Source organism: Parambassis ranga, chromosome 3 (assembly GCF_900634625.1).
Source record: "Parambassis ranga chromosome 3, fParRan2.1, whole genome shotgun sequence".
Taxonomy (NCBI): domain Eukaryota; kingdom Metazoa; phylum Chordata; class Actinopteri; family Ambassidae; genus Parambassis; species Parambassis ranga.
In genome coordinates, this window is record NC_041024.1 from 18924934 (window position 1) to 18940505 (window position 15572).

The 15572-nt window shown below is 40.4% G+C and overlaps 3 protein-coding genes across 4 annotated transcripts in view; 2 read left to right on the forward strand and 1 right to left on the reverse strand.

Moving 5' to 3' along the window:
* Positions 1–858: 858 nt before the first annotated feature.
* Positions 859–3485, forward strand: LOC114433235 (pro-cathepsin H-like). The gene is made up of 12 exons (XM_028401686.1): positions 859–959; positions 1146–1177; positions 1266–1371; positions 1495–1565; positions 1644–1748; positions 2071–2157; positions 2303–2358; positions 2441–2522; positions 2605–2673; positions 2755–2861; positions 3189–3317; positions 3410–3485. The coding sequence occupies exons 1-12, from the start codon at positions 884–886 to the stop codon at positions 3483–3485; spliced, it is 996 nt and encodes a 331-aa protein (XP_028257487.1). The 5' UTR covers positions 859–883.
* A 2337-nt stretch (positions 3486–5822) lies between these two features.
* On the forward strand, positions 5823–9973 carry wdr76 (WD repeat domain 76). The gene is made up of 15 exons (XM_028402044.1): positions 5823–5949; positions 6100–6219; positions 6299–6367; positions 6458–6550; positions 6745–6803; positions 7047–7161; positions 7238–7330; positions 7563–7603; positions 7685–7838; positions 7968–8126; positions 8265–8380; positions 8462–8560; positions 8645–8797; positions 8879–8932; positions 9068–9973. The coding sequence occupies exons 1-15, from the start codon at positions 5911–5913 to the stop codon at positions 9321–9323; spliced, it is 1620 nt and encodes a 539-aa protein (XP_028257845.1). The 5' UTR covers positions 5823–5910; the 3' UTR covers positions 9324–9973.
* A 342-nt stretch (positions 9974–10315) lies between these two features.
* Positions 10316–15572, reverse strand: part of LOC114433209 (FERM domain-containing protein 5-like) — a 47846-nt gene continuing 42589 nt past the window's right edge. For both annotated transcript variants that reach the window (XM_028401649.1, XM_028401648.1), the window contains one exon: positions 10316–14054. In XM_028401649.1, coding sequence (XP_028257450.1) covers positions 13465–14054 — 590 coding nt within the window. In that variant the 3' untranslated portion in view covers positions 10316–13464. The remainder of the gene's footprint in view (positions 14055–15572) is intronic.

Sequence of the window (15572 nt, forward strand, 5' to 3'; positions counted from 1 at the left end):
TTAAATTCCCAGCTTCTACACTCAGACAGTGAGAACTTACAGTTAATCCTCTTGGGCCAGTGCTTTATGGTTTTTGCCTTAATCATGAAACGGATTATTTATCACAAAAGTATGTAAACTATTTTGTTCTACGATTTGCCAATGAAGCTGTGTACAATATTGTGTACAGGCAGTCTGATGCATTTCCTAATGTGCAATGTGTTAAAAACATATCCCTTGAAATGTGTTATCCTTATGATCGTTCAACTCTGTAATAACTTTTCTGTGTACGATACTTTAAATCAAATGTTGAAGACAACTTGTAAGTGTAACACATTCTGTATCCTGTCTATTCCAGCGTGTTAGCAGGAAACTAGTAATATTGTGCTCCTTCTTGGAATATTTATATGTATTTTTTACAGGCTTTGTATAGAAAAAAAAACACCTAAAGCTTAAGTGGCAGGCATGTACCACTTTCACATGTTCAAATCAAATCTATATCTAGAACAGTATGTGTACTGTATTTAAACCCCACCCTTGCACATGAATCTTTACCCTCTAAACAGGCACATCAGATGTTTGCAGTGAGCAATACCCAGTGGTATGAGAATTATCTTTCAGTCTATTTCAACAGCTTGAGTAGTATTTCCAGTTTTGTATAAAAGTGTATTCTTTCCTGATTACCTCTTGTTAATAAATCTATTCTTTCTCAGGGGGAGAAGTGTCTCGGGCTGCTGCGTTTGTTTTACAATGAAGTAGGTGCACTAGAGCATGAAATAAAAAGTTTTTTGAGCTTTGCTGGGGGGGAGGTCGAAGGAGGTGCCAGAGGAATGAGCTCTGAAGTATAAAATGAGGGCAAGTCATGTGATAGCTGCAAAGCTGGTTGAATTCTGCTGGGGAAACTATGGCTCTCAGTGCTGTCTGGGTGTTCACAGCTGCTTTTTGTTACGTCCATTCAACACCTTTCATTTTACTTGAAGGTAAGTGCTCATAGATTTGATTCATTTTAAATGGTAAAAGGACACGTTGCTCTTTTTTAGGTGGTTGTCATTAAAATGCCTGTGCAGTCCTATTGTAATGTAATGTAGCTGCTGCTTAGGTAAATGACTGGACTTGACATTTGGAAATGTTTGTTTGTTGATTGTCTTCATTCTGTGTTTTGTCAGAGGAGTATCACTTTAAACAGTGGATGTCACAGGTGTGTACATAACAGTATAACAGTAACTGAAACTTTGGATCTGCATTATAGATCAACCTGAAAACATAAATCTGTTTCTGTCGTGCAGCACGACAAAGTGTATGACACTGAGGAGTATCACCACCGGCTCCATGTATTCACTCAGAACAAGAGGATGATAGATCGACACAATGCTGGGAATCACTCCTTCACAAGTACGGCAGCACTTCAGACTGTGAAATAGACTATCAGAGATGCAGATTTAATTATAAGCTACATTTATCATATACAGTTAAAAGTGCACATTTTTGATATAGAATGTTTATTTTTACATCTAGTGGGTCTGAATCAGTTCTCAGACATGACATTTGAGGAGTTCAGGAGATTCTACCTTTTGACTCAACCTCAGGTATCAGACATCTGATAACACTTTATGCTGCATTGACGCAGACCGATGAGTTATCTGACCAATCTATAATTCTTGTAGAACTGCTCAGCTACCAGAGGGGGTCATGTCAGCAGGACTGGTCCTTACCCCGATTTTATAGACTGGAGGATGAAGGGCAACTTTGTGACCCCTGTGAAGAACCAGGTACTCTCATTTATCTCAGCCTATATTGATCAGTTTGTCAAATGGTATTTCCATTTTCAGAATATAAGACAGTCTACACTTTTGTTTTGATGTCTGCACAAAAAAAGAAAGATAAAAATGATAAAGAAAAAATGTCACTTTTTATAATAGTTCAGTGGGATTCACACAATTCTTCCAACAAAGATAAGGAACGTGTAAGAACATCCAAACAGCACACAAACTGGATCCTACAGCTCCCATCATGCACTAAGTAGACAGTGTGTGTGCCTTAAACATAAGTGAATCATTGGTTGTTTGAATGGTGTTGTGTTTTGTGTGTTAGGGTCACTGTGGCAGCTGCTGGACCTTCTCTACCACTGGCTGTCTGGAGTCAGTGATTGCTATCGCTACAGGAAAGCTCATTTCTTTGGTGAGTACTAGTTGGTTAATATGTATCACATCTGGCCCCCTGATGCACCAAAAGAAATATTTTGGGATATACAGTTTGTTCAGTTCTTTGCATAATTGCTACTAGCACTGCAGTAATAAGTAATTGCTTTATATGTCTGTTTCAGTCTGAACAGCAGCTGGTAGATTGTGCCAAAGACTTCAACAACTACGGATGCTTAGGGTAAGAATCATGCATTACGTTTTAAGCTGAAGCTGTGTACATACAATACCTGTGCATAGAGCTTCTACCTGCTTTGTTTCAGAGGACTTCCCAGCCAGGCATTTGAGTACATCAAGTACAGTAAGGGTCTGATGACAGAAGAGGACTATCCCTACAAAGCCTATGTATGATCTTCCACAAATTGTTTTAATAACAATCATTTCAAAAAGAAAACTTCACAAATAAGCTTTGTCCTTCCTGCTTTAGAATGACTTCTGCACGTTTGAGCCTGCACTTGCTGCAGCTTTTGTGCAAGAAGTTGTCAACATCACAAGCGTGAGTTAAGATACACAGTGCGAGAAACTATACAATACTTACAATGAGTCCCTGGGTCAATGACTGCTTATCCATATGCAGTATGATGAAAAGGCCATGGTGGACGCAGTGGCCCGGCTCAACCCCATCACCTTCACCTTTGATGTCACCGCTGAGTTCATGCACTACAGAGAAGGCATTTACTCGAGGTGAGAACAAAAACCTCCAGACGGATAACACACGGCTGGAAGTTTTCAGATCAGTGGTTGGAGTTGTAATGTACTTTGTTTAACTTTTGTTTGAAGCATGTATGAAGATGACTGACACTAACAAAAACATTTTACAGAAGAATTTATTGTCCACTCTTTGGTTTCTCGGTGCCTGTATGTTCCAAAGCTCTGTCCTGACACGACAAATGTATACAAAACAAACATTTTTCATATGGGATGGATGTAATATAAAGAAAAAGCAATGAAAACCAAGAAACCTACTCCTCCATCAGACTGTGCTCTATTGATCCAGTGTTGTCTGTTTAGCACTCAGTGTAAGAACACAGCAGACAGTGTGAATCATGCAGTCCTGGCTGTGGGTTACGGCACCGATGAGAATGGCACGCCATATTGGATAGTGAAGAACTCTTGGGGTACAGCCTGGGGAAAGGATGGGTAAATATAGTCTGTGCATGTGTTTATGTTTCAGCTGATGACTTGTTACAGCTTCTAAGCATCACTGACATTATTTTTTTGTATTTCATCAGATATTTTTTGATTGAACGTGGAAGAAACATGTGTGGTCTGGCTACATGTACTTCCTACCCAGTGCCTTTACTTTGAGAAGTAGCATGGCAACAAAGTGGTGAAACCCAGGAAATGTGCATCCAGGAGCCAGGAAAATGGAGCGAGCAGCTGGGAAGTGTTTGATATATATTATATTATATATAGTGTGTCATAGCAAGTCAGTCCGTCTCATGGTATTAAACCACATCACGACTGTGCAGCTACAGATTATATATATATATATATATATATATATATATATATATATATATATATATATATATATATATATATATATATATATATATATATATTGAATTGATGTTTTCTAAAACATCTTAGGGCTTTATTAAATGTACAGTGTGTCTGAATTTGTTACAAACATCAGTGTAATGTGTGTTGTGGTTATGTTAGAATCTCTAAGTTCATTCAGTTTTATTATGTGGGTGTTAGTGGACTCTTTGGGACAACTGCTGATAATTACTGGATGGTTAATTGAAATTAGACACAGTGTGTGTGGTAGATGACAATAAAATGCAGTAATCACCCATCAGTTGTGTATTTTTTTAAACTCCATGGCTGCACAGAGACTCTGCTAAAGCTCCGGTTTCTCCCACACCATATGGTGTTCGACGTTGGACCCGTCACTCACTGCAACTGTGCTTACTCATTTGACAAGTTTGAGACATACTCCAGTCATATATATATTATATGACTATATATACTGTATATATATATATATATATATATATATATATATATATATATATATACAAAGTTTTGTTTGCAATTATTGTAAGTGAAACATGTATTTTTACATCTAGTGGGTCTGCTGCCTCATAAACAAACATAAAAGGTTGCTGCTAAAAACGTATCATAATAATGAGCAACAACATTTAATTTTGTTTCAAATACTGCCACCTAGTGGCTGCAGCCACTGATATTAACATAGTGGTTTAAAGGCGGTAGTCTGTTTGAGTGAAGAAAACATGTTTGTATAGGAAAGAATACTTAGAAAAAAAGACTATATTTGTGCTTTTATATTGTGACAGACATGTTGTGGTTGGTTTTTGTTTTCAACTATAATTATAGAAATCTCCTTATCCTAGTTCACCTGTCGTATAATCAAGAGCAGAGGTAGGTTTTTAAAAAAAGTGTCTTTGAGGAGACATGCCCTTCGCTGGGTCCCTTCGGAACTGCTTGTGATGATTTTTTTCCCTTCATGTGATTACAGAAGCTGCCCCCAGATCAGTCCTCAGCACCAGTGACCATGTGGAGTAGTCTTCAACAAAGATGTTTTAAAAAAATGTAAGTTAAACACATTTACACATGTGACTATTAGTATGTTTGATGTGTTGTATTTCGTAAATAGTCCAAACGCAGTGCAATACAGATTCTTTTAATCCTTGGAAAAACCCATATTCATAAATCACAATGGTCTGGCACTGAACACAGTTCAGTGTGTTGCATTAGGGCAATATATACACTGCTTAAAGAAAAATAAATAAAGGGAACACTAAAATAACACATCCTAGAGCTCAATGAATGAAATATTCCAGTTGAAAATCTTCATTCATTATATTTTTGGAATTTGTTGAGAACAAAATAACATAACAATGATCAATGTAAATCAAAATTATTATCCCATGGAGGCCTAGCATTGTCATGCATCAGAAGGAACCAGGGCCCACTGCACCAGCATGTGGTCTCACAATGGGTCTGAGGATCTCATCCTAGTACCTCTGGCTAGCACTTGCCACAGCTCACATTGATGTGCCATCCTGGATGAGCTGCACTACCTGAGCAGCTTGTGGGTTGTAGACACCGCCTCATGCTACCTCTAGGGCTGAAAACATCAGGCAGAAAGTATGAGAGCAGAGAAATGGTCTGTGGTCAGCACCTGCAGAACCTCTCCTTTATAGGGGTTCTCTTGATAATTGCCTCTCACTTCCACCTGTTGTCTGTTCCTTTTGCACAACAGCAGCTGAAACTGATTCACAATCAGTGTTGATCCTAACTGGACAGGCTTTACATCAGGACAGGAGTTACATCGTGTTACAAGTGTTGTCTTTATTTTTTCAGCAGTGTAGATTCATACAGGAACACCAAAAGTACTCCTAACATCTTAAAAGAATTAGATTATATTTGAAAATGTAGAAATAGGCTTCTGGCCTGAATGTTGTATTATTAATTATGTTGGACACTTGTTTCATGTATATACTTGTATGTAAAATGTATTCTAAATCAAGTTTTTTAGGGAAATAAAAAAGATGTGATTCGCTCAAGATAGCAACAGGAATTTACTGGTGACGTAAAAAATCCAGCCAATGAGCTGCCTGCATGCTGTGTCACAGGACAGAGGGGGAGGGGCTTGTTACAAAACTTTACTTCCATGTGGCGCCAGTGATTGTCAAACACTGAACAGCAGCAGCTGAGCGTTCTGCTGAGGGGAGTCTGAACGGGTCGTTGTAAGTTTACCGACATGCCGGCAACACGGACAAAAAGCCAGACTGCTGTCAAGGTACAGTCCTTAGCGGCCATATTCGAATGTTTATTGTGTTAGTTTGCTGTGGTGGAGCATAAACATACTTTGATAGACGTCACACGAGTGCGTTGTCGGTTTAGCTAAATGTGGGACAGTTTAATGAACATGTGTTTCTGCACCTTGAAGGATTTGACCACTGTGGATCAGCAGGCATCATTTCGACGTTCAAAACGAAGTGTCCAGTCACCTAAACGTCTCCAATACTATTCTGAAGACAGCACCACCGCAAAGCCCCACCGTAAAAAGGTACAGTAATGTTTATTTAAACACATTACTGAAGCGCTGTTGTCTTTGTATTGCGTTAATGTCCAGTTTTACTTGATAGAAAACAAAAGACCAACATGAAAACATCAGTCTGAATAAGAGGCTTAAACATGAGCAGGATGTGAATCATGTAAGTCCTGAAACACACCTTATCTTTGACTGTGTTGGTGAAATATAACAATGAAACACTGAGTGTGAGGGATGTCTTTCTGTGAAACAGAAGGTGGATGAAGGACTGTCTGCATATGAACTAGAACGTCTGGAGAACATCAGAATGAACAAAGCATTCCTGACTTCTATCAACTTATTACAGGTAGGTGTTTGAGCTGGGCGGTAACCACAGGAGGACATCCTGTCAACAGCACACATGTGTTCTCATCTGGCAATATTGTGGCAGCAGTAGGTTTTCACAGACTGTGTGTGTGTCAGAGAGAGAGAAAATCACTATTACAACTTATTGTGTCATTCTCATACAGAAATGTATGTTTTTTTTTCTTTGTGAAAAAGGCGACTGAGGAATTAAAGCAGCTGACACGACCAAAGCCATCACAGAGAGGTCTTGTGAGGTACAGTGCAGCCATTCACAGTCTCTTTATTGGGGTAAAATGATGCAGAGGAGCACGGAATGTTGTGATGTTGATAAGCTGCATTCATATGGAATATGCTCCTATAATCATATCTACACTTTTTTTAAAAAAAAGTTTGAACCAATGTCTATTCATTACTTAATTTGAATTGGAGTTGCTTTTTGAATTTCAGTGGAAAAATAACTGGATGTCACTGACTGTGAGGTCTGATACTGTTTACAGGTCACAGGCTGCTGAAAAAGAAGTGCTGCCACCCCGCAAATCCCTGCGTCTCCAAAATAAGGAGGCTGAGACCTCAACACGTCCCCGAAGGGACAATCTGATCTTTGAACAAGAGGTACCAACTCCTAATTAGCTTTATAATACAGGCACAATGCTTCACTTGCCACAAAAAGTTTATTTTTGCTTTAAAGATAAAGGTATTCAAGAAGCCCCCTGGCCCTCTGCCACTGGAGCCAATGAACGTGGAAGATTTGCCTTCAGGACTACTTGAACTCTGCTCTGAGGTATCACTTCTAGAAAATCGCTGTGTCATGCTCTCATTTGCCCATCACAGTCCCCTCTTCAGACAACAATTAAAGAAAAGTACTTTTTTTTTCTTTGTAGCTGTTGACATTTGTGCCAGCAACATAAAAATGTAAAAACTTCAAATGGTTTTTTCTGACATATGTGCTTCTTATTTGGTGTATAGTTGTCTTAATTTAATAAGTAAGTCTTAAAATGGCTTTTCTTTTTTAGGACTCAACAAGGAAAGTAAAGATGGAGCTTGAGCTTAAACAGTAAGACTAAAGTCTGTGTCTTAAATCATTGGTCATTGTGTTTTGTTAAAATGTTGATACAAAAATCTGCACTTCACACAGATACTGCTCTGCACTTAAGAACATGAGCTTGACTGAGGACAAAGTGGCCAAAGTGGTGAAGGATCGTATCTTCTCAGCAGCCTTCCACCCCTGCACAAGCAGCCTGCTGATGGCAGCAGGAGACAAATCGGGGAAAGTGGGACTCTGGACGTTGGTTAGTTTTCTTTGTTCCTGTTTTAAAATGGCTTTTTGACCATGGGGGGCAGGTAGCCTGCTCAAAGCTATTTTTATACTGTAAATGCATAGAATAAATATACTCATCTTCATCAATGTGTTCTGTCAGGGTGAAGATTGGGGTGACGATGGCGTGCTGCTCTTTGAGCCCCACACTCGGCCTGTGGTTTGCATGGCGTTCTCCAGAGCTCAGTCCACACAGCTGCTGAGCCTCAGCTATGATGGGTCTCTACGTTGCATGGATGTAGAGAAGGCTGTTTTTGATAATGTACGATACATTTAGTTTTATAATGCAGTGAAGTAATAATAGTGTTCTCATGTCCAGGTTGCTTGCCTAAAGTTTCCCTCTTCTGTGGTTGCGGCCGGTTTGTTTGAATCATAGAAAAACCTCTGTACATTTTACCAGGTGTATGATGTTGACGTTGAACTGAAAACATTTGACTTCATGTCAGACGACTGTTCCACACTAGTAGTCGGAAGTTCGTATGGAGACGTTGCTGTTGTTGATCGGCGCACCGCAGGGTAAAGTCATTCATTGTCCTTTGTCTGTGGCTGCGTTATCCGTCACCGATGAGTTAATATAATTACTAAATCTCTCTGCAGAAACTCTCACGAGTCCATCCACTCTCTGGACCCTAAGACTCTGCGCTGTGTTAGTGTCCACCCTGTACAGAGGCAGTACTTTGTGGTGGCAGAAAGCAAGTAAGTTTTATCAACTGCTGTTCTCTGTTGTTGTCAGCATGTCTTTTTGCTGTTACTGAGCAGATGTTTGAATCTTGTCTACAGATCAGTGAGTATTTATGACAGCCGGTCCCTGAAGAAGACAAACAGCCAGCCAGTCTCCCAGCTGGATGGCCACTCTCTCAGCATAACCAGTGCTTATTTCTCCCCCTGTACTGGGAACAGAGTTCTGACCTCCTGTATGGACGACCACATAAGGTGAAACTTAACACAGCAGCTTAAAGAATTTTGCTGTACTTTTTCAGTCCCAGCTAAATTTGTGTTGAACTTTTTTCACAGGGTGTTTGATACTTCTGCATTGACAACTAAATGTCCCTTGCTGACCTCAATCAGGTACATCCAGAACATTTCTTGCAATTTTTCTCTTGGTCACAAGGCACTCTCTGTTATTGTTTCACAGACTGTCCTGTTTTTGTCTCTCTTCTGAGAACTGTGTATCCACAGCCTAATCACAACATCTTTTTGCAGCCATGACATGCACACAGGCCGCTGGCTGAGCAAGCTGTCGGCAGTGTGGGACCCCAAACAGGAAGACTGCTTTGTGGTAGGGAGCATGTTGAGGGTTCGGAGGGTGGAGGTATTCCATGAAAGCGGCCAACTGCAGCACACCTTCATAGATGCTGAGAACCTTAACTCAGTACTGTCTGTCACAGCTTTCCACCCCACAGTGAATGCCTTACTGGGTGGCAATTCATCAGGACGCCTGCATGTCTTTTCCAGCTAGAATAAGGAATAAAAAGTGCTTGTTGTAAACATTCCTGCATTATGGGGCAGCACAGTCTCAGTAACCCTGTGTTGCCACATTGGGTACTTGGAGAAGTGTGGACTGATTCGACATCTGTCCAGCTGTGATGCCCTCTGCTGCTGTGTATGAATTTAATCCAGTGTGTGAAAAACATGTTCATCCTTTTTGTACTTTTATATGTTTTGTACACAGTGTATTGGGGTTTGTTTTACTTAGCTGAATGTCAGGATATTTTCCTTAGAGATTTGCCTGGTTTTGTCAGGCTTGTAAAAAGCATGGTCACAGTTTGTTGCCGCCACTGCTAGCTTTCCTGGTGGAATGCAGTGTTTCTGCTCATGTTTTAGTTGGTCAAAAAGCTTAGTTTCGTCATCCAGGTTTAACAGATTAACTTCTATGCTCTTGGGTCCTCCAACTGTTTACTTGATATAAACTCAAACTGCATGGGGCATTGTAGTTAGATAACAACTTGGTGTTCTCTTTAATGTCATCACAATGTAGGTAAATGTTCTAAGACTAAGTTTGAAATTTGTTACAACTGAAGTGTTTTATAATCATTTCCTTCATTTTATAATTTGTTGAACAGAGAAAAGGAAAGCTATTGTTTTGTATTTGTCTTTATTTTATTTATTGCTACCAAAACCTAATAAATAGAAAATTCAATACTGATGATCTTAAAGGGTTATCATTATCACCTGAAGATGGCAGTAGTGTAACATAACAAGAGCATGTTGTAAGCTCTGCTGGTAAAGGGACATACTGATCTGGAGTCTGCCTGTCAGGTTTTCAACCTTAGTACCTACATGAATTCTAAGTTGAATATATAGCCACACTAGCTGCCAAGAATAGATAATATTTATTCATAAATAGATTACACTGGTCTTCAGTCAGTGGTTGGAAATAAGCAGTCTTGTTTAGAGGTAATAAATGTAGAACACATGCTTACAGAGACATTTCCATGTGCAGGACCATGGTACAGGAAGGAAGCTTTGAGAGAGACCACGTCAGGGGCCTTTTAGCTGTTCACACAATTCAGTCAAATAAAATTTTCAGTGAAACCTTCCCCTCTTTCTGCCAGTGCAAGTGATGACAGATTTATTCAAATTAGAAAAATCCATTGCAAAAAGAAAAGTTCAGGTAGTTGGAAATGCTACTTAAATTGCTGTTTAAAGATACTGAAAACATGTGTATTTCACTTCCACTGGGTAAACTGTCAAAGGGCCTTATTTGTTTTAACACATACAGTATGTTCACACAATCCAATTCTATCAATGCAGTTAAGAAAAGAGGAGTCTAATTAGGCAACCAAACAGGATTCACATGACAATAGTTATTTTGGAGAAGTGTCCACAGAGCATTGAGGGTCTCTTCATGTCCTACATGCATGTCAAGGCTATTTTACTTTCTGAGAGGATTAGAAGATGACAAACATTAGCAAATTTTCAATTTATCAATTCATATTAATTACATAATCAAATGTTTATTGCTCAGATTATGTCGCAGGTTATTTTAGGGATGCACAATATTATCAGCAAGATGTCGGTATGGGCAGATATTAGTCTTGAAATTAAGTATTGGCCATTAAATGGAGATATCAGCACATAAGCTGACCGACTCGCGCTCACTGTGCGCATATAAGACACATTAAAAATGATGTCATTACATCAGTGAGGGTATAAATGGACAGTATGACCGCAGTGGGAAGATTGGTATGTCAAAAACTAGGTTAGGTTGTTTGCTGTCTGCTTTTGATAGCTCTGCATTGGCATCCCTTTAACACTACAGGTTAATAATGATATAAGTTTATTTCACTGCGGCTTAAAGTTTTCTGTGATAAAAATTATAAGAGTCAATATAAGCAGTCAACCAGAAGGAGTTGAAAATTAGATATCGACAGAAATGTAATATTATGCATCCCTAATGTGTTTATTCATTGGCAGAATATAAAAGTAGGTTAAAAGAGAAGCATTTCTTGTAATTTCTTCCAGCATTCACCATCACCAAACAGATCAAAAACTCAGAATATAAGTGCTTTTAATTAAATATAAATATATCAGTCAATATATGTACTTATGTTAAACTAAAGGGGAAAAAGACGGATTATAACCTAGATTAATACTTAAAGGATCTTTAGTGTGTACAAAAATAAAATCAGCATTTAAAGCCTGGTTTTTAGCCTGCAGGGATTCTGTAAGTCATGCTCTAGGTGTTGACTTGTGGGTATTGATCAAAGATTTAAACAACACACTAACTTTCCACACCGTCTATAGACTTTACCTAAACAACATACCCAATCAATAATTATCCTAAATCACTCCTCTCCTTGCATAAATAATACATCAATAGGTAGTTACCACTGGCACACTGCACATATATTCTAAGCAGCCACTGGCAGGCCTAATGAGAGGATCAGCTGTCGAAACCGCTTTCATGGGTGGAACAGGTTGCGTTGCTCTGGGCTGTAAAGACACAATGTGGGCTGACCTGTGAAATATCATAAGTAATAAGGCCGGAGAAGGAAAGCAGACTTTTCCATCTGTTGACGCAAACTGATAGAAGCATGAGACAACAGAGGTTTTCTTTGGTAGGCGTGATGATGATGATGATGATGATGGTTGCAGTAGAGTAGCACGTAAACACGACTTGTCTTAGTCTCTCCTGTGAGTGAGTGCAGGGCTGAAAATCACATATCCACTGTAGAAAACAATGCTTCAAGTACATTAAAAGTCACTGTGAGGAAATCGCATTGTGTTAACAAGACAGCAGTTTGTACAAAAATGATTTAAATATACTCAGCCTATACAGATAAATGCACCGAACACAGCAGGGCTAAACAAAGTCAGATGTGTCATGGACATGGGAAAACAAAACTCTATGAACTACATACTGTAGGGAAGAAAGCACTAATTACAAAGGTAAGACAAGCTCAAATGACCCCTTATGGAAAGGTTAACAGCATTGCACATCAGGATGAACTCCTTCTACAGACTGTGGAAGTCAAAAAACTAACCAAATACTTATCACTAGAGGGCTAGCTCACATAGTCCCATCACCTTTACAACTACTGTAAAAGTAACTACCGCAAATTAACAACTGTTCCTCACACACAGAAGTTGATTGTAGTCATTAGCATTATTTGGCTGCTATTTATTAAACAGTAATACTATAGCCTTATTTGTATCCTTACAAAGGCTTAATTTTTAAAGTTTTAATGGACAGTAAAACTTTATTAGTTGTCTAGTGTCCAGATAAAAATGGCAACGTGAGCACACACAACATACATCTGACCACAAACTGCAAAAATGGTCATTCTAGCCTTCTAACATGGCAGCATCCACATAAAACCTGGAAAACATAGCTACTGTGTTAGCTGCTGTTTGTATGTTTGAATTGAATCGGCCAGATGTGGCACATCTGGATAATTCTGAAAAGTTAGAAATGTAAATTTATCAATCAGATTCACGCTAAAATGTATTTGTATCTTGCTAAGAAATGTATGAAACATCAATGTTTCAAACAACATGACTCTGGACTCTACATTCAAGTGCTGCTTATTTTTCCATTTCTCACTTCCTCTAACCTCCCTCCGATGCTGCTCTATCACATAACAACCACCATAACGACCATCATGAACGTTGGCATGGACATAACATCCACTGACTTACTGCCCCCCTCATCTCGTTGTCAATCAAAAACTTCCGCTCAGACTCTCACATCACACAACACACAGCCCAACACTTCAGGTTGTTCTGTCTCACAGTTATGTTAACATGTATAAATCATTACAAAAATAAAGGCAACTATCATCTGTGGTTGAAGAAATGTCTTAATTGGTTCATAACTTAATTAAATTTAAATTAAACCCTGTGACTGTGTAAAAATAAAATACCTTGATGACCTGAATTTCTAAAGTAAAAGCTGATTTCCTTTCCTCATAGTGAAGGTCGAACATAATAAACAAGGCTCTTCAGGGGACAGTCCGTGGCTTGTGACAGGAACTCTGTCCTGGGAGAAGCTGGGCTGATATTAGGGTTGATGTTATCCTTTTTCTTCCTCTCTCCCATGTCCTGACCTGTTCCATCTCCTTCACTGGAGGCCTGTGTTTAGTCTCTGCATCAGGGACTCACTTGCTGATGAGGAAGCCTCCCATCCATCGTAACTTACAGGCGAACCAGCGCCGCAGAGGGCAGAAGTATTCAAAGTGGAACTGCTGGAATTCAGGCGTCTTGCGGATGTCTCTCAGAAAGGCAATGTCCAGATCTGACTCTGTCAGCATGATGAGGAGCAGCAGCAGGACAAACAGCAGTCCAATGGTAACCAGGAACAGACGCAGCACGCTCAGGACGAACTTGTTCAGCTCCTCTACATCACTGGATGGAGATGGCTTGCTCCTGACCGTACACAGTGCTCTCCTCCCTTTTCTGAACTCCACTGCCTGCCCTTCTTTTGATGTCCCCGCCTCTGCCTCCTTCTCCTCATCGATGCTGCAGGGAGAACCATTGAGGTGACGCGCCAAGGGCATCTCCATGCCATGTTCTGCCACCGGCGTGGGCAGCACGCTGTCAGAGGGGCTGTAGGCCTCGTCGGAGATGACTGCTGACGTGCTGGCCTCGCTGCCATCCACCATCTGGCCACGGGAAGGCATGAAGGAGTCTCCATGGGAGACAGAACGCACAGGTGTAGAGTGGGCGCTGTCTCGAAGGGACTCCAAACCTTAAAACACACATCAGAGAAGGCAGTTCAGAAGGGAGATACAGTAGTGCTCCCTGCAGCATGTAAAGACAAAGAGTCTTTGTATGACCTTAACCTTTTACCTGCCAGGCATTGGCATACACCTCTGCGATATGCTTATCTTGTATACTAGTTGTAGTTTTAAATGTGTGTGTAAATAACCTGACCCTTAAAGCACTCCAAAGAGGAGGTCTGAGGGGAAATTACATTCATCTCTTCATGATTTATTAGTCCTGAAGCACAGATCCCCTCAGCCTGGTTTGAGCCAGAATATTCAGGTATACTGCTGCCATTTCTGATTCTAATGCAGCCAGAAGGGAAGTGTGATTCATTTTTTATGGCTTGCTTGTCACAACAAATGCCTTCCCTCCTCCTGTCTTCTAATCTAAATGGAATACAAGTGGCAACTTTAACTAAACCCAAACACGAAACACAAGAACAACATCCTCAATGAACTTATTAAGGTCTCACTTCATCCTTACTACGTACATCTAAGCTGATCACACTGTGCACTTTTAAACTTTGCCCATGCCTTATTACATAATTTCACAGTGACAATGTTCCAGCATGACAGAAACATATTTAGCTCAAGTCTGGTTTGGACACTAGTAAAAATGTGTCCTGGTAGTATAGCGTCCAAATTCCAGTCACAGACAGCTCTCCGTGCCCCTGTATCAAAAATCCAGCCTTGGTTTTTACCTGCACAGTTGGAAGGGGTGTTATGTCCAGACACAGGACCAGAGCCCGAGGTGGAAGATCCCGCAGGAAGGGCGGGGAAGAGCGGCAGGACCCCAAGAGCCCTGCCCATGAGCCTGGGTCCCAGAGACAGCACTCGCACCTTCACATCCCGATAACAGTGGTTGATCATACGCAAGTGAACGTTCACCTTGGTCTTGATCTGGATCAGACACTTCACCATGATTCAACCACACCTATCTGACCCTACAGCCTAATCTCAACACACTTTCCCTGCCCAGCTCTCTTTACTTAAATCTTCCGTTCTTCAAAGTTCCCCTTCTCTGTCCCCCTGCTGTCTGTCTTTGTCTTTGGTTGATGCCAGCACACTAAGCAGCAGTCCTTTGTTCCCAATGAGCTCCCACACGCTGGCAGACAGGCAGACAGTGGTAGATAAATGAAAGACAGAGAGTGAAAGACAAGGCCTAGGAATGTGGTCCACTTGTGCCACAGTTCACCGCGCCCCCCCTGCTGTCTGCTGTGACACACACAGCGTGGCCCCTGACAGCAGGAGCTATTTTCAGGGTGAGATTATTTTACCAGTGGAAATACCAGTGCAGACAGAGCAACTGGACAAAACACAGGGGAGTTGTTTCCCTGTTGCAACATTGGAGCACAATGTCACAGCCTGTGTCTCCTATGTCTGTGACAAAAGGAGTGGCTAGCTGACAAAATACTGTTATAGATTGTAGGCCATAGGTTTATTAGTTTCATCCATGCTGATCAACTTACTGAGAACTTACTCTCAGTGGCAACACTGGCAAA

Coding starts and splice junctions, on each gene's coding strand:
- wdr76 (XM_028402044.1), top strand. CDS start 5,911: ATGCCGGCAACACGGACAAAAAGCCAGACTGCTGTCAAG. Junction 5,950..6,099: donor AAAGCCAGACTGCTGTCAAG/GTACAGTCCTTA, acceptor TGCACCTTGAAG/GATTTGACCACTGTGGATCA. Junction 8,933..9,067: donor CCCTTGCTGACCTCAATCAG/GTACATCCAGAA, acceptor ATCTTTTTGCAG/CCATGACATGCACACAGGCC.
- LOC114433235 (XM_028401686.1), top strand. CDS start 884: ATGGCTCTCAGTGCTGTCTGGGTGTTCACAGCTGCTTTTTGTTACGTC. Junction 960..1,145: donor ACCTTTCATTTTACTTGAAG/GTAAGTGCTCAT, acceptor GTGTTTTGTCAG/AGGAGTATCACTTTAAACAG. Junction 2,862..3,188: donor AGAGAAGGCATTTACTCGAG/GTGAGAACAAAA, acceptor TTGTCTGTTTAG/CACTCAGTGTAAGAACACAG.